This window comes from Cryptomeria japonica, chromosome 3 (genome assembly GCF_030272615.1).
Source record: "Cryptomeria japonica chromosome 3, Sugi_1.0, whole genome shotgun sequence".
Taxonomy (NCBI): Eukaryota; Viridiplantae; Streptophyta; class Pinopsida; order Cupressales; family Cupressaceae; genus Cryptomeria; species Cryptomeria japonica.
This window is the reverse complement of record NC_081407.1, coordinates 272,761,645-272,781,329: the sequence shown is the minus strand read 5'-3', so window position 1 is coordinate 272,781,329 and position 19,685 is coordinate 272,761,645. Positions and strand designations below refer to the sequence as shown.

The following is a 19,685-nucleotide window of genomic DNA, read 5'->3' as shown; positions in this document are numbered from 1 at the left end:
TTTATCCCTATTATCGCTTTTATGAAAAGAATTCTTTACATTCTTACCCATTGCACAACCTTTACAAGCATCATCATGAGATAAACTAAGTTTAGGCATACCTTTAACCATGTTACCGAGAGTGGGAAGAGCTTGAAAGTGTAGATGTCCAAGTCTTCTATGCCATAGCTCGCATGATTCAGGGGCCTCATGGATGAGAGCTTGAATTGGATTAGCTGCAAGCTTATATAAACTATCACATCTATTTCCAATAACACAAGCAGTTTTGAAATTAGATTTCTTAGACCAAGCGAGTACTTTCCCTTCAGAAAATGCTATTTGCAAACCCTTATCTTCTAAGGCAGAAATGGAAATAAGATTTCTTTTAATACCAGGTACAAAGAGAATATCACAGAGTTGTAAGGAAATACCAAAATCTAGTTTTAAAGAGGTAGTACCAGAACCTTTTACCTTTTACCGAGTATCGAGCATCATCACCGATTACCACATGAAGGTTGGTGTCCTTTTCAATCAGATCTGAAAGATGCTCATGAAAACATGAGATGTGTCTGGAGGCACCATTGTCAAGTATCCACGTATTACTGTTCGTAGGAACATTGCTGGATAGAGCAGAGATAAGAAGATAATCCTCACTTTGTTCGACAACTTCATTTAAATTGACTTCCCTTTCCTTTGGATCATTCTGACAATCTCTGGCATAGTGACCATACTTATCACATCTGAAGCAACGAATGTGAGAGGAATCTCTTGACTTCTTCCTTGGATCATAGGAGGAGGATCTAAAATCTTTGCTTCTCTTTTCTTTCTTCCAATGTCCACCTTTCCTAGATTTAGCTAAGAGAACATGATTATCTTTGTGAGAGTTCTTGAGTTTTCCTCTTACCTCAATTCAAGATTCCTCTTCGATGCAATCAGATTGAAGACGCTCAAAGTTGGGACGATCGGCTCTTCCACCAATGCTACGAATGAAAGGTTCCCATTCATCAGGTAGACCATTTAATGCAATCATAACAAGATCTTTATCCGAGATTTGGCAATCAAGAGTACTTAGCTTGTCGTTTAGTTCATTGATCTTCATGAAGTAGGCTATGATTGAGTCTTCTTCTTTCATTTTCATGTGAAGAAGCTGCTGTCTTAGAGCAAGAGCCTTGCTGAGGTTGTTGACTTCATACATCCCTTCCAAGTGTTTGATCATTTCCCTGGCAGACGCAAATTTTGATATGACAGTGACAAGATGATTCTTGACGGATATAATTATGATCTTCCTAGCCTTGAGGGAGTCTTTCTTGAACTGCTTCAGCTCTTCAGCATCTTCTGGAGGGGACAGCCTTTCTTCTTCTACGAATTTCAGCAGATCATTCTCTTCAAGGATCAATAGAATACGGACTTTCCAAGCAGCAAAATCAAGGGCTCCATCAAGTCTATCTTCAGCCCTCAAACCTGATATTTTAATCTGAAAACAAATAGCAGCTATATGCAACAAATGATTTACTAAAATCTGAAGTTAGTGACACCTTAGCTCTGATACCATGTAATTTTGTGCCCTAGATCAGTAATCAGATTTATGTCTTTTAATTATGCCCTAGTTTGTTTATCAGATTTGTAACATTTTAGTAAACCATAATTCAGTAAACTCAGAAATGAAGGAAGTAAACAAGAGACAAACACAAATACCCTGGGAAAACCTCCAAGGAGGAAAAAACCAGCATTAAAGACCCACAGGTCAGATTATATATTCTCCCTTAATAGCACAAATACAATACTTAGCTTCCTTTTCAGATCTGATCCCTTTTGTATGACAGATCTGCACTTCTAAGCTCTTCAAGTCTGCACCAAAACGGCCTATGTCCTCTTGGACAAGTTCGCACAATCCTCGACAAGTTCGCACAATCCTTGTGTAAATTTGCACCTTTTACTTGCAGAGCTAATTCACTGAATGCATGAATGATTGAATTGTATTTGCAAGATGAGTTTATTTATATGAGTCCTTAGCCTTTATTAATATCCAAGTTGGCCTCCTTCTTTTGGCGCCAATTTATTTATTGTGGCGTGCAAGTATAGGGCTGGGTTCAATCTTGGGGGCACGTTACCCTTTAGGATAGGGCCCAGTCCTAAATGGGTTCGGATGTTGCCTTAAGGCAATCCGAACCCATATTTACCTAGTTACAAACAACAGAAATGTCGTGCCAACAGGCAGCTTTAATTCTAAATCGTTATGATCTCTTCTAAACATCAAACCCCTATTAATACCTATGCCTATCTAAGTCGGCCAAGAATTAACCGCCTTACAAAAGCTTGGAACGAGTTGGCCTAGCAAAGAAGAATCATTACAAACAAGGGTTGGCCCAAAAGGAAGGGCGTTATTGTATTATTTAATAATTTTATTTATTAATAAGTTATTTAATGTTTTATTAATTTATTTTATAGAAATGCAAATAAGAGACCTTGCTGGCTTAGCATTTAACTGGGGTCATTACAGCTCTTCATACCCAGTTTTGTCATTCGATGCAGTGTAGTACATCGGTGGGTCTGTGGTATCCGAGATGTTGGTGGGGATAGGACGCGGCATTAAAGGCGGTTCATCGGCAGTTCATCCCACCGATATCAGATGAAGATTTTGAATCTACCTCACTGTTCTTTCAGCCAACTGAAAATAATTTAAAGAAATTGTAGCAGCAGAAAAATACTACTTACAGAAGTTAATATTCAGCAAAATAGATTACAGGAGACTTAAAACTGAACAGAAATTACCAAAACAATTGACCTGCAGTTAGAGCTTGGCAGAAAATAGAATCACCGTGAAATAAATATGTATTGACTTGTTACAAAACAGTGAGGCAATTGTTCATAGAGTCTTATAACTTAAAAATAACAGATAAAACAAACTTATAATTGTAACACCTAAGTAGCCGGATACACCTCTCCCCCACACTCGGTGTGCGTATCCTCGTATCCATGTCTGATACACCCACATTGCCCAAAAAACCTTGATTTTCCAATCCTGCCGGATGCTGTGTGATTTGATCTTTATAAAATTTGGCCTAAATCTTCCTAAACTTGTTTAAAAAAGCTTCAATCATTCAAGATATATATATATATATATATATTTTTTTTTTTTGGTATAAACAAAACTGACACCAAATGAGGAAAAAAAATGAAATGCTTTTCTTTTTCAGTCATCCATTTATTTGGGTTAGCTTCCAATGCAACTCTACTATTTTTTGCGTATTGTAAATTGTTAATCAACTAATAATTATGTATGTAGCAGTTATGTGTCTATATTGCTTTTGAAGTAATGAAAATCTCCTCTGATAACTTAGGAAATTGTGTTAAATATATCCAGCCGTATCCATATTGGGGGTCTTCAATAATGGTCATATCTGTATTCATGTCCATGCAACTTTGTGTAACACCTATCATGCATTTAGTATGCAACACTTACAAACTGGTTTATGCATATTAAACTAGCAGATCATACCCTTTAAAGTACCTGTTAAATTAAAAAAGAGGAGTTAAAATCAGTGATAAGTTTTCCAAAAATAATACCGACTATCTGTTTTCAAAGACAGATACATTTATAAGTATAATAAACCTTAAAATAGTCTATATAAACAGCGACCAATACTGAATCAAAAATTCTAAATATAGCTGAAAAGTGGCACTCCAAATATGGGAAATTCTTCTTGGACTGCTGGAAAGTGGTGCCTAGGACTGGAATAGAATATTTTTAGCTACACCCAAAGCTGACTGTGAACTGAACGGTAGACATCATTTATACGACAGTAATGAAAGCATTTTTTATGGAAGGGCTTTTGATACATTTGAATAAATAATACTTGAAAGTTGTACACCAAGATTTTAATTAGGTTTGAGTGTCAGGCTACTTTGCTGTGCTTGCATTAGCAATTTAGTGGTATGTTGGTTGTGCAGTTTTTGGGGTCATTTCACAAACATATAGTTATTTTGGAATAAATCTCCCTCGAGGAATGGGTCTTGCATCATATTCCAAGTTCTGTTTGATTGCTGAAGTCCAGACTATCTTGATTGTTTCCTCCTTTGTAGTCTTTGAAAGCAGCCTGTATTAATTTATCTTATTTTTGTCTGCACAGGTACAAAATGCTGGTTTATCTAAAGTATTGCTTCTTGGGCTTGGCATTCCCTCCTGGTATGTTAAGTATATGATGTTATATGTTTCACACCCAATTGTAACTCAGTTATGGGATATTTGGTGGTGCTTATCTTATCTTGAGTGAAGATTTTACTTAGAATTATCTGCCCGTTTAGCTGCTGATAGAACTTCTAAGCTCCTAACATATGCCAAACATCAGTACTTTTGACATGGGAATAATCATAAGGTGTTCATTACATCAGACAAATGTAGTTTGCATACCCTGGCTATAGAAATAACTGCTATTATCATTGCAAATAAACTTACCTGGAACTCATCTTTCTTTTGCTTATTTGCTTTATTCCTCGTATTACAACCTGCATCAAATGTAGAAACTAATTGGTTCAGTTCATATAAGAATTTTCTAGCTGTGTTTTGGAAAAATATACTTTCCAGTTTATGATTGAGACATAAGGCCTTTTAGCAGATGTAATTTTGCTATTGAATTCAATTTAATATGGATGAAAAAAATCATAATACAGATGCAAAAGCATATGGATTTCAAAGAATCGATGTTGTTCAATTAATCAAGGAGACAAAGCTCCTTTAAATAGAGTTACAATGATGATGTTTCTAAAAGAAACAATCATTAACTAGAGGCGAAATTAAAAACAACTTAAATGACCATTAATAACACAAAGAGAAAGATATTATTCTAATACCCTCCCTTAATGGTCATCGTTCTAACTACCAAGAGAAATAACAGAGAAGGTTGCCCCCTTCTTCTTAGAACACGTTGCAACAGAAGACAAGAGCTTGCCGTTAATTCTGCCACTTGAGATGAGTCTGCGACCAACCCTCCCAGAAACTGCAGAACTTCTGGAGATACCCAAAACAACACCAACCGTCCAACTTGATGTTGGAGAACCGTTCCTCCCTGTAACTAGAGACACACCAAAAACAGTTGTCACGAGTTTGAGGAAAAAATCGGCAAACCCTCCAAACTATTGCAGATGAGCAAGATGCCCGAAAAGAGACTGCAAACAAGAGACTAGTGCAGATGTTCGCACAACAACTCCAGGTGCGACTAAAAACAGACTGAAACAAAGTACAATTTTTGAGGAAAAAATCATAAACCCTCCCATGATTTTTTTTTACAGGGACAAAATATTTAAAAACCCAGAGACTTTTTCAAGGGAAAAAAATATTAAAACCCATCAGAATTTTTTTCAGGTAAAAAAATATTAAAAACCGAAACAAACATCGATGCCCATAAGCCATCTTCACACTTTTCGAGGCACGAAAAATGAGGTACCGAGAAGATGCTAAGTGCACAAAACCTGAGGTACGAGGTTCAATGCATTGAGACAAGTCCAGGCACAAATTCTAATGCAGAAAATAGAGCAGATACAAGTACAGACTTCAAAAAACAGATGAAGTACGACTGGCACAGATTTCGAGAAAAAACTACGGCTGACCCAAAAAAATCCGAAGACAACCCAGAAATCCTTGCAAAAAACCCAGAAAGAATCTTAAATCAAAATTGAAATCCGCTAGCACAAGGCATGGAAAACGATGCACCTACAAAATTATGAAAACAACCCACTTGAACTCTCAAAAAACCCACCAAGTATTTGCAATCAGAAAAAAATTTCGACTTGATCTGAAGGGTGAAAATCCTTGTTGAAAATGTAGATTTCCGTCAAAAAATGGCTGAAAAAAATTTGTAGGCGGGAAAAAATCGTGTCACATGGTCGCGCGAAATGCAGGAGAGACGGGTTGCAGGAGAGGGCAGAAAAAAAAATTTGAATTTCGAATTCTGAAAAAATCACAGGCCCTAGATTTGTTTTTTCAGTGATGAAAAATTTCATTCGAAATTTTTTAGAAAAAACAAATTTTTTTTTTCTGCTTTGATACCATAATACAGATGCAAAAGCATATGGATTTCAAAGAATCGATGTTGTTCAATTAATCAAGGAGACAAAGCTCCTTTAAATAGAGTTACAAAGATGATGTTTCTAAAAGAAACAATCATTAATTAGAGGCAAAATTAGAAACAACTTAAATGACCATTAATAACACAAAGAGAAAGATATTATTCTAATAACAGTATACTAGTGATTTTAGCTTAATTGCATCATCCTATATAAAGAGTAACATAAGCAACAAGTCTCATTTCAACTTTCAATGCAAACTGGGCTCATACAAAGCATTAGGACTTATGACATCAACATAGGTCCTCACTAACAAGATGCTAGACCAACTCAAAAGATGACATATACATATTACAATGTGATGAGTCTCATCCCAAACATGGATGGATTACAACTAAATATAAAGATAGTCCACAACATTTAGACAACTTATTATGGAGTTTTTTTTGTTTTTTTTTTTAATTTATTTAAAACTATGCTTGGTAAACTTTTTAACGTGACCGGTGAATGCTTTTTACCCGGAGCTATGAACCGGTGAGGCCTTGCGAGCACAATGGCCCAACAAAGGCACAAGGCCTTGCGAGCACAATTGCCCAGCAGGGATTTGAACCTTGGTGGCCGCTTCACCAACGAAGTGTTTAAACTGCGACACTTCATGTCCGAAGACGACAACTTATTATAGAGTTACAAATGTTATCAAATATAAATTTTTTCAACAATGAATATTGAAGATCTACAAAAATCACAAAAACCAAGACAACCATGCACGCTTTGCCAGGCATCTCCAAGAATCAGACTAGTCCTATCGTGAGGTCTACCACTCGACCATGTGGGACCTTGAGGCCCACCCCTTTATACAAGGATTGGGTAGTTGTACAACACCCACGTGAAACAGAACGGGTATACACAAGACTAGTTCATACACAATGCAATCACAAGACCTATAAATGCATACAATTGAGAATCATGACAACATCCAATGCACACATACATGGGTTCGTATGTGGTAATTGGACACAAATGATCCAATGCACAAATAGAGAAGGAAAGAGTATCATAGACTTCATATGATGGAATGTCAACAAAATGGTTCCAAAATGTCACACCCCAAATTTTGGATCTCAGTCACTTTTAACTCTTACGTTAAATATGTGTTTAATAATGCATGTATGGATAATTTTACTGCAAATTGATGTTTAGATATAAACATAATGTAATTTGAATGTTTTTTATTAAAGATCAGAGAATTATGATGATTATTGTTGTTGGTTTTCGAAGTTGAAGCATTTGATATGACTCAAGTTCTTCTTCCCTGATTGGGAAGATCTTTCATCATCCTCTATTTCCCTTGCTTTTCCAAAGAAAGCTAAATTCTCATACCACCTTTTTCTTGGCTTTTGACTCTATTTGAGTTTTCTCCTACATAGAATCATCCTATAGTCTCTCAAAGGAAGGAAGCTTTTCCTTGGCACAAATGCCCTAAACAAAAGCATGCCATGAAGATGAGAACCCATTCAAAGCAAGTTCAGTAGCCTTGCATCTTCCAACTTTTCCTTGAATGCTGCAACCTGGTCACAAAAGTGAGTGACCTTCATTAGGTAACTGGTAAAAATATCCATATTAGACATCTCAATGGATTTTAGTTTGTTTCTCAATGTCATTTTCTTGTTAGAGTTTCACTCATGAAAAGACTAATGGGGGTGACAGGCATCTCCTTGTCTGTTTTCTTCTCTAACAAGTGAGGAATTAAATGATTCTTCACTGCATCCCGGATCATATGCTTGACTCTAATTTCTTTCTTTTATGAACTACCAAATCTTTTAGATCTGTAGGCAGGGCCACTTGATCCTTTACGATATCCCAAAGGTCATTTTCTTCAACTAAGAAGGTCACGCTGACTTTCCAAGGTAAGAATTTAACACACCATCCAACTTATCCACGAAACAGAGACTAGGTGATGCCATTAAAATCTTTTTCCTATAAAAACAAACTCTTAAATCTGAAAATAATAAACTAACTGCTTTTTAAAAAAAAATTAGTAATTACCTTTGTCAAAACCCTCAATTATGTCTGTAAACCTTAGTTTGCCCTTCCAGTAAACCATAGCTGCCTCAGACCCTAGATTTATGCACTGTAAACCCTGGGTGCCTCATTTGTACTATGTCCTAGCTACAGTTAAAATCCTAGCTGTTGGAAATGAACCCTAGTCACCAGTTTGTGCCCCAGACACCATTTTTGATCTTGTAGTAAGCTGATAAGCCCTACTTGTGGGATTATGTCCTAGTCATCGCTATAACTCTGCAGAAAATGATATTAAAAAAAAGTAGTAACAAAGTCATCGAGGACAAACCTTGGTTGATAGTTGCAATTCTTGGAGAAATATTACTGCGATTTTCATGCAAAGAAAATCTTTGCCAAATTATAGAATAAGGTCTATGGTTCCTTCAAATTTTGGTCGTTATTTTCATCCAAAATAAGATGCAATTTTCAAAGTTTCTTGGCCATGATGTTACACTTGTAGCTGACCACAAATTTTACAAAAAAAATTGCCCATGATTTTTACTGGCCTTGGTTGTGTCATTTTTATTATTAAAAAAATCTGTGATTTTGCAAAAGACTTGTGGACATTCGAACAACAAAATCATGTGTTTCCTTTCTTGTCGTAAGGAACTGATACCATACTGAAATTTTACTCACGATGATTAGTGGCCTAATTATTTGAAAACATTGAATTTTACACACCATTGAATTAATCACACAAGTAATTGAAATCCAATGTAATGTTCCTTTCCTAATTTGCCCTAAAATCACAATTGCAACAAATTAGGGTTAGGGTTATGTCTTTACAAAATAAACATTTCTTTAATTATGCGATCTTGGGATTTGAATTCTGCAATACATGACAACATAGCAAATATGCATACATATACTTAATTGTTAGGGTTAGGCACATTAGAATTTGGAGGAAGAGACATGATGGGTCCGTCCGAAGCCATTTCTACAACAAGCCCAAGGGAATGTCTACCACAACCCTCTCGCTTGCTTGCTGGCTTGTACCTGCTTTTCCCATTCATGTCTCATCTTCCTGGAGACACATGCCCTCTTGCAGGATCAGGGGGAGGTTGTAAGGGGGTTACTTGACTTTGTAAGTGCCTTCTTTGTCCTAGGCTACAATTGTCCTACTAGGACAACCTCCTTATGAGCCCTCTTGGCAACCATCTCTTACTCCTCACGCATTCTTTCACAATAGGGATTTCAGACCACTATATATATACATTATTTATTAACAGTCCCTCTACGCAGGGGTTGGAAGAGAAATTGCAATAGGGTGCCGTTTGCCGTTCTCTCCCTTTCATAGTGCAATAGGGTGCCCTACTAGCTGTTCTCCCTACTGGCCACTGTTAGCTGGGTGCCCTGAGCTGTTCTCCCTAATTGCAGATTCTTTCCTTCCTTACCTTACATGATGGATCATTGTAATCATATCATTAAATGCATAGATGCTTAGATCAGACAATCAAGCACACTTATATACTTAAGCATTTTTTATTATGCAGAAGCCAATTATAGTAAGAGTAACAATATACAGAAACATACACAATAACAATGTTTTATCGATTTAGTATTCTACTTTCTACCAATGTAAGATAGAAATCAATTCAGTCATTTGGAATGCCCTGCATTATGCTCCACACTGAGATGCTGATTAGTATGGCAATGCTGTCTAATTTGTTAATAGTGAGATTGCTTACCTCTTGTTTGTTTTCTAATTTATTCTTTTGATATTTGATCTGACTGTATAATATCTGATCTACTGATGTCTTGTATTCCTTGGGGCTACTTTCCTGATGCTGATTGTTATGATTTTTTGATTGATATTCTGATGATCTTTCCCTTTCTTGTATTGCAGTCCTCTCACATTTATATCTCTTTGCTCCCTTGAGGAGAGGTGATTCTTATGAGGAGTTATGTCTCTTTGTTAATTAATTATTTGTTCCCTTTTTGATCTCACCAATCGCTGGTTATTCATTTAGTAATCATTCATTACACACTTAAGGGTGTCCTTCATACAATCACACTTTTATATTAAACACACCTTTTTTCTATTACAGCGTGGCTTAATATGATCGATCTCCTTGTAAATAGCGATTTGATGCGTATTTTGTCTTGGATTGCTTCCAATGATCTTTGTTACTGTGGTCGATCATATATTCTTATTTGTAATTGACATTGCTGTTTCTATTAACACAGGCTCCAACTATTGGTGTTCGTCTTGTCTTGATATGGGCTATAGAAAATTGTGAAGTCTTAAAATTAAGACAATTTTCGAAGTTTATTTATTTATTTCAGATATGATAGTGCATTTTGTTATGATGTTCCTTATGACCTTATCAGGTTCATGACATCAAAACTGCTGAAGTGAACACAAGTATGCAAACAATTTACAACTTGAAATATGCTTTGCATCGCTTCAAAAGCTTACCAGGAAACCTCCACAACTGTCAAACTAACAGCTGCACAGAAATTTTACACTTTATTGAGCTATGAAAGTTCTATCGTGCATCTATCTTTATACTATTAAATTAAATTATCGAATCTTCCAAGGTTAGCATTCTTATCTCATGTAGGAGATGACTTGGAAGATAGTCCAAATAATTAGTGTTTATCCACACTTTATAGACTTAATTAAAAAAATAAAAGATTTTCATTTTATCACTTAAGTGAATTACAAAATAGAAATAACTTTAACTACTTCCAGATTCACACTGAACCTGTGCAGAAGTTCCAAACTGAGCTAAAAACTCAACACCATTAAAGTTTGCCTGCTCTACTAATTGTATCATTGTATATATATGTATGTGGTTGTGCATGTATGTGTATCAATAAGGCAAACACACATACACATATATGATAGTGCATTTTGTTATGATGTTCCTTATGACCTTATCAGGTTCATGACATCAAAACTGCTGAAGTGAACACAAGTATGCAAACAATTTACAACTTGAAATATGCTTTGCATCGCTTCAAAAGCTTACCAGGAAACCTCCACAACTGTCAAACTAACAGCTGCACAGAAATTTTACACTTTATTGAGCTATGAAAGTTCTATCGTGCATCTATCTTTATACTATTAAATTAAATTATCGAATCTTCCAAGGATAGCATTCTTATCTCATGTAGGAGATGACTTGGAAGATAGTCCAAATAATTAGTGTTTATCCACACTTTATAGACTTAATTAAAAAAATAAAAGATTTTCATTTTATCACTTAAGTGAATTACAAAATAGAAATAACTCTAACTACTTCCAGATTCACACTGAACCTGTGCAGAAGTTCCAAACTGAGCTAAAAACTCAACACCATTAAAGTTTGCCTGCTCTACTAATTGTATCATTGTATATATATGTATGTGGTTGTGCATGTATGTGTATCAATAAGGCAAACACACATACACATATATAGTATTAGACATGTATATTCATATACACATACAATATTTATGTTTATTAGATTGGAGTAGGCAAACCGTAATAATTACATAAGGTGTTTGAAGCATGAAGTGGCATGGAGTTGAAGTTGGGACTTGTTGACGTGTTTTTTATGACAGCATCGAACACAGAATAAAGTTGCCTAACGGTCACTTCACTCTCTCTTGATCAAAGTACGATTGCATGCTAAGATTGCAAGAAGTTCAAACAATCGACTCCAAGGTTCCTTTATGCTACGGACGTGACTCAGTTGGCTGATGTGATTGCTGGTAATCCAAGGGGCCTTACGTTTGCATCGTTCTTTCACTTCTTTGTTGTGGCTAGAACTCCATCATCGGATATGGCAATTATGCGATGCTGTTGCTTCGAACGGACTAAAATGAACTGAAAGTAAAAGGGAAAGGGTTTAGAAGGATCTAAATCTACTCCTAAGGGCAGTGATAACAATGAATAGTGCTTTGGTGGACAAATTCCAAATAAACCAAGCTCTGCTTCGTCAAGATCAACTACAACTCCGCAAGAACCGGTGCAATCTTCCGAGGATGTTGAAGAATTTTCATATTGAGAAAGTGCATTTGAATACTCAAAACGGCGCAATCCAAACGACTATCCACAACCGAACTTAGTACAAGTTTAGTGGCTCAGGCTAACTTTACATTGCAACTTACAATCAGCAAGATGCAAAAAGTATGAACCATGGAAATTCATCAAACACCATTACATTCTCCATTGAAATCAAAGCACTATACTACTTCTACTCTAAGTGAGGAAGGTGAAACCATGCAAGCTTTGAAAAAATAATTCAAGTGGACACCATCAGAGAACAATGTTTCACTATTATTTTCTCAAAAAACTTATCGCAACAATTTCATACAAAGCTCCCTACCTTTACAAATGAGGGGGGTCACCCCTTTATATAGGCCTCAGGCCATGATTACATGCAAAACCCTAATTAGGGTTTTACCTAAAAGATTCTCCACTCAAGATGCAACAAGGTGGGAATCTCCAATTAATAACCCATCATGCCCATATACAATTAATTACAATCCTGCCGAAAATGGCACCCATTGCTCATTATATGCACCACCTCCTTCAAATTCGCCCAACATGCGTTGAATATTCATCCATGCAAAAATCATCCCATTATGTCATAAATGATCCATCATTTCCACCTGCGGCGGCTGCATGCAAAAGGAATCTGCCATAAATTCAACATGCAATGACCGGGTCGCCATTTGGTCAAATATTCCGGTAATGAATGTGCCACTCTACTGCCACGTGTTTAATAGATCCTTGCCATGCAAGTGGATCCTGCCATCGTATATCCGCTCCAGCACATTTGGAATTGTTGGAGAGAGAAAATTCGATTCAGGAAGAATTTTCCTGAAGTCTTTTCAACTTTCCTTGCTTAGAGAAGGTTTTTCATCAATTCTGCGCATTTCCTATTTTTTAGGAAAATTTCCAAATTAGGGTTCCACGGTCCAGGAGAGAGAAAATTCTCCTACGAATCCAAATCTGTAAAAAGTTTTGAAATTTGGATGTGATTTGATGCTCGGGAATGGATTTTTAAAAAACTTTTCCCGGGGGAAATTTCTTGTTTAGTTCATCCCTGATTCCTTCCTTGCCTTGGAAATTTTATCTTCAATTCATCCTTGTATGTGATTTCTTGTTGTGGAGGAATTCTTCTTTAGAAAGAAATTTGTTCCTTACCTTGAGGAAGGAAATTCTTCATACCTTAGCCAATTTTCATGATTTCCAAGAACTATGTCTCGAAGGAAGAAATTTCAAACACTTAGTCAATTTTTTACCTTTCTTGAAATTCTGTCCTGAAGGAAGGAATTTCAAACACTTAGTCAATTTTTCACCTTTCCTAGAATTTCTTCTCCTTGGGTGCAATTCTTCCCCGATGAAGGAATTCATCTCTTTGTGCACTGTCCATGAGAAGATCATTTTAGCGCACTCCTGTGTTCTTAGGCGGCATTTTACACTTGGTGGGGAATTCTTTCAATTCCATGGATTCCTTGCATCCCTCTATCTGGCGCTCCTTCTATCACTTGGGTGCTAAAATGCCTTGGTCAAGGACTCTTGCAATTTGCCTGTTTCTCCATGCACTCTTCATTCTGGCGCCCTCCACAAGGTTGGGGCAGAAATTCCTCCTGAGGAAGGAATTCATTGTTTTGTGAATTGTCCATGTCTTCTTTTCAACATCCCTATTTTTTAGGGATCCTCCTAAAATTTAGCAGCCAGGTTCATTGGATGGGGAATTTCATCCCGATTCCGAATCTATAAAATTTTCCACAATTGGTCTAGATTTGGTGTCTAAAAATAGCAAATTCGAAAATTCGCTCGAGGGGAATTTTGCTTTTTATTCCTCCTTGACTCCTTGGATTCCATGCCTTAGGCAAAATTTCAATTTTTAGCTTGGGCAAAATTTTCACCATGCCAAGGATTCATGGATTTTTCTTCTGTCCTTGGCTTCTTCATTTTGGCGCCTGACTGCATACTTGGGCGGAATTTTGCTAATGCCAGGGATTCATGGATTTTTCCCTCTGTCCTTGCCTTCTTCATTTTGGTGCCTGACTGCAGACTTGGGCGCAATTTTGCTAATGCCAAGGATTCATGGATTTTTCCCTCTGTCCTTGCCTTCTTCATTTTGGCGCCTGACTGCAGACTTGGGCAAAATTTTGCTCTGGCCAAGGATTCACGGATTTTCCTTCTGCCCATGGGAATCCCATTTTGGCGCCTGACTCCATATTTGGGCGGATTTTTGCTTTGGCCATGGATTCACGGATTTTCCTTTTGTCCATGGGAATCCCACTTTGGTGCCTGACTCCACATTTGGGCGGAATTTCCATTATGCCATGGATTCATGGGTTTTTCCATCATTTAATCTCCCAGACTTAGAATATTTTGACCTCCTATGATTTTGAAGTGTTTTCCTGACCTTTCCATTGTAGGCATGGATTCCCAGCACTTGACCCATTTTTGGCTTTCTTTGTCTGTTGTCTGACTTTCCGGAATTAGAAATGTCTGCGAACGTTTGATCCTTGTCGCCTTGTCTGACTGACCTTGCTAGTACTGACTTTCCAAAAATAGAAACCTTCCAAGTGTCAGCGTTAGATCCCTAGACAGGGTGCAGGAATGACTTACTATAAATAGAAACTAAAAATAGAAATTACTAAAAATAGTAAGTTTGATTTTTGGCAAAATGACGACATTCCGGGACTCGGAAAAATCCCTAAAAAATAGGGACTTTCTAAAAATAGAAAGTTGCTCCGTTTTGGCTCAAATTTTATTGGGAGGTCCCTTGAAGGGTCCTGATTCCAGTCGTATGTTCAGTTTTCCCAAAACCCTAATAGGAACCCCTAAAATCTAGGACAAAAGGCAAAAACCCGAAAAAGACAAAACAGGCCCTAGACTTCACCAAACTTGCTCAAACGAAAAGCAGATTTAATCAATATGACCCTCGAACAGCTGCAAAGCAGAGAGACTGACAAGACTGCTGCGAAAAAAGACCCAAAAAACAAAGCCAAAAGACAGAAAGGGCCTAAAAAGAAGGGGGTCTCCATTGCAATGGGGCGATGTGTGAAAACGTCACAACAGGACTATCTAATGAACATGCATTTGTAAAATTAATATAATCAATAATTTAAAATTTATAAATCAAAATACCTAATCGAACTGTTTGAAACAATATGCCAATGTTTGACATTGTTGAATAATTGATAGAAGTGGCTCTGAGGTGAATTGATGTAGGAGCATCCCAACAAATCTTACCACAATTCACCACTTTGCATCAATTTGGCCCCCAATTGAGAACAAGATATCCCATCAATAGTCGCATAACATATTAAGGATTTAGGGTATTGGAATTGGTTCCTAAAAAGATATCGTGAACAGATAATTTTATTTAGAGAAAATAGTATAGAGTTCACTAGGCGAATTGTGCGGAGCTTCTTTGTGCCTTGTAGCATCAAGCTCCTCATATCATAAGGATGAATGGGACCAAAGCAACCCTCAATTGGGACTGGAATGCATTTCATTAATTCTTATAGCTTCACCATGGGAATTAGGTTGATCTACATGTTTCACAGAGCATCAGCTGTTGGGATACTTTGTAGCCAACGTGGATCATCCATAAAGTTTGGAATTGGATATTTAAGCACATCTAAATTTCATTAGAAGAAGCTAGTAGAGAATTAGAAGTGAGTTGGCAAATAGAGCATGAGGATAGATTTAGGAGTTGAGTTTTAGTTTGGTTCATTTATTTGCATGTAAGTTTGTAATGCCTTTGGCAACTTGTGAGCCAAATTGTAACTTGCATGCTAAGTTACTAGTTTGGGTTTGGGCATGGGCTTTGGTACGGGAACCTGGTTTGTGGGTACGGGTAAATTTTTTTTGCCCTTGGGTATGTGGGTTTGGGTTCATATAAAAAATTTAAAGAAATATACAGAATTATAAAACTAAATAATAGTATATGATACTTCATCATTGATCAATGCCAAATGCCAATTGATAGTTTAGAATTTTACTATTATCATATTATGTCATATGCCATTTAATATATATCAACGTATCATATATGTCTAGGTTCACGATTCAAATGAAAATGGTAGTGATAAAGAAAAATATGAAATGCCAATTGATAATTAAATATTTAATATATATCTTTATCAATTGGCATTTAATAGTGATAATTTTAGTTGTCTAAGTTCTTTATTCTAGTCTCCACTCCCAAACCCCCTCATTGTAATCAAATTTCTAATATGACAAGAGATCCCACTAACTAGTGTGGGTTTGGGAGTGGAGACGCTAATGGGTTTGAGGGGTAGCAATGATAAGCTGTACAAGGTGTTCGATGTGAGAAAAACCCAACGATAGAAGGGGCGTGGGGAAACACAAGTTTGTGCGTTGGAAGTGAACTTTTTTTTAGAGAAAAAGAGAGAAAAAAGTGTTTCTTTTAGTTGTTTTTGTCACTTTTTAAGTGACTAGGTGGATTTTGGGGTTGGGTTCACCCAGGTGTGCTTAGGGGTCTTGGGTTTGTTGTGGGTCCGTGTGTGTGGACCCACAATGAACTTGGGGCCCTTGGGGCACACCCGGGCGAACTCAGTCCGGGTGCGCTGTCCTCTATGCACAAACCCAGTAACACAACTTGCATATGAGAGACAAATAAATACTCTGTATTCATTCTATTATTTGAATCAGTAAGAATCTCTTTCTTGTTCATGATATATCCTATTGTGTTAGCTCTTGGCTATATAGTTGGATTTCCTATTTCTATGCCATCCATCCGTGATTGCACCATAAATGCATGAACCTAGAGGTTGGAACTAGTTTATAATAACTACCAGAATTAGTTTGTAGAGTCTATACTCTATTCAAAGGGAGCATATCCCCAACCCTTAGACTCTCCCCAACAGTAGTAGCACTTGCAATATTTTGTACATACAATGTGATTTTGAATTGATTTAAGTTGACTAAGTGGCATGGGTGGGTTTTTGGGACCCCCTCAACTCTTTTAAAACCAATTACTTTTCAGTAGGTGTCATTTTTTTAAAGCATTGGTAATAGTCATTTTCACAATGGCGATGTCTAGCTAGCCTCAAGATTTTTGATGAACATGTCAAATGTTTGAGTGCCTAAGAGATGGTCCTCTACACGTGTCTTGTGATTTACTGCCATTTCTAATAGGTTTCCGATTTTGAAAATTTCTAGGGGATGGCCAAGGGACGTGCCTTGTTGTCTTGCCATCCTTGAAATGTTGTTGGGAATTGAGATATGTGGGTTTGAGGGATGAGGTTACATCCTCATGGAACATAGGCTAGGCCCCATCTTTCACCCACTTAAGATGTGCTTAAAGGTGGCTGTTAGTGTATGTGTTTATTTTCTTTTCATTTAGATGTTATGTATTTTCTTATACCCATCTTTCATCCACCTAAGATGTGCTTAAAGGTGGCTGTTAGTGTATGTGTTTATTTTCTTTTCATTTAGATGTTATGTGTTTTTATTATACTTTAGTTAGCTTACTTAGGTTATTAGGAGTGGGCGATAATGTGAGTAGTCATGAACTGTTCTTGTTTTGTAAGCTTGTTGCATTTTGTCTCTCATTCATGGAAGGTCTGTTTATTCCATTATTTTCATTCTTGTTGAATAGGGTTAATGTGATTATCCTTGCACTAGATATAGGTTTTTTGTTCTGTAATTCTAACCAGTGTAAGCTCTTATATACAACTAGTAAATCCTTTCTTGTACAAACTACCTACATAACTACATTGACTAGGCTCAATGAACTTCTAGTAGCTTCTCACAAAAGTCACCTACCCTCTAATAGAAATCAACCAAATACGTCCACTTACATATATAATGGAACACATGACAAAAATTGAACTCTCTAATGAAGCTCATTTAGAATATATATTATAGAATATTGTGACTAAATTGTCTATGTTTTGGAACACAACATTCCCTCTCTCTTAGGGGAGCTTTTTCTTCAGAGCTTGAGTACTAATTGGATTCCTTTACATTCATCTTTTTGTGCATCATTGCTCTTGCATTGGAAATAATCACATGCAGCCACTTAAATGGTTACACTCTTTGAAACTGGTCTATTTGGATGAACTGCATGAAATCATTTATTCTACTCTCCACTCGTCCTCTTGTGTATCTTTGTCCTTGGTTTTACTACTTTCAGTATGCCCAAATTTGGATTTTTGAGCTTGTAAAATCTTGTGGGTTATCATCCCAATCCCTATACTAGCTTGCATATCTGATATAAATTTTCTTAACTTTTTCAAATTAGACCCCCAACTGCATCTTAGGGTGAATTCAAAACCAATGGCTTACACCATAGTTTTGAAAATTGTACAAATAAAATCATCAATAGCATGGGCACTCGGAGGTTTCTATTTGCTGCATCAGCTTCAATATTATAATATTCGGTTCCTTTATCTTCATTGCAAAGAGAGAGAAGAACATGTGGATTCAAGACAATTACAAGAGATGTCAAATGTGTACTGTGTTCCTGTGTACTGTGTTCCCATCGTTTCAAGTTATGGCAAGTTGACTAGTAAGGCCGATTATATGGACATCCATCGAAAGCTCAGGAAGGAGGTAAAATAACTTGTCCATTACTGTGGTCAACATATTGAGGTTTTCGGCATTTTGTTTTGAGTTTCAAAACTCAATTCGAAGCCTGAAGTTTTAAAACCTCTATATTTCTTTGACAACCTTTAAAAACAAAAGAAAGCAATTGTTAGGGGGCCCCACATACTATAAGGGTGAAGTGCTATTGGTAGACATAGATCTAAGTGATGATGCAAAAGAAAAGCTTTTATAATCTTCATTGCGGTAGTGTTTTATAATGAGGTTGTGCAATTCCTATTGGAGCCCAACGGGGTTGTCACAACCCCATCTGGACCTGAAAAATCTTTAATCGTTACATTAATGAAGGGCAAGTTCCACGGTTGTCAACACTATTGTAAAGTTTTAAAACTAATGTGAATACCTGATAACTGCCTTTTGAAGCAAAAGGAATAAAAGGGGATTGAGCCATTGACATCTTTACCTGGTTTCAGAACTGTGTTTGGAGTCCAATGCAGTTATAAAAACCAGGGAAAAAGCTGAAGTATTAAAGTTGAAAAAGTCATGAACATTTGCTAAAGGTTCTGAAATCGATATGGACTCCGATCAAAGTTAACTTTCCATTTCTGCTGTACATAAAATATCCAAAGCCCAAGGGTATCAATCCCTGTGCAAGGCATTGGAAAGACATTATACGCTGCAATTTTCTGTAAAAGATACTGATGACTAATTTGCTTCAAAATCGGCCTACTCCATTAACATAGCACGGGCTCCAAATTTAAGTGAAGAAACCTGTACAAGGTGAAATCACAAACAGAGTTAATAAACTATCTCATGACTGTCGTATACACAAAATGGATTTGTTGAAAAGGCTTTAGAAACCTTTGCACAAATGCTATTGACGTGGTGGAATCATTACAAGCTGAAGCAGTACAATGCAATGTGAAAACTTCTTTTCACAGGAGTGTTTGCAGACAATTATGATTCAGATTCATAATTCAACATTTGAAGTTAGATGGCAGTGACAAGATAATGATTTAGGTTGGTACCCCTACAACCATGCATGAAGTGC

The 19,685-nt window shown here is 36.7% G+C and overlaps 1 protein-coding gene across 1 annotated transcript in view; it reads left to right on the top strand.

Annotated features, from left to right (window-relative positions):
* Nucleotides 1-19,685, top strand: part of LOC131063892 (uncharacterized) — an 89,479-nt gene that overhangs the window by 34,932 nt on the left and 34,862 nt on the right. Inside the window, exon 9 of the mRNA XM_057997842.2 lies at nucleotides 4,110-4,165. Within this exon, the coding sequence (XP_057853825.2) occupies nucleotides 4,110-4,165 (56 nt within the window). The remainder of the gene's footprint in view (nucleotides 1-4,109; nucleotides 4,166-19,685) is intronic.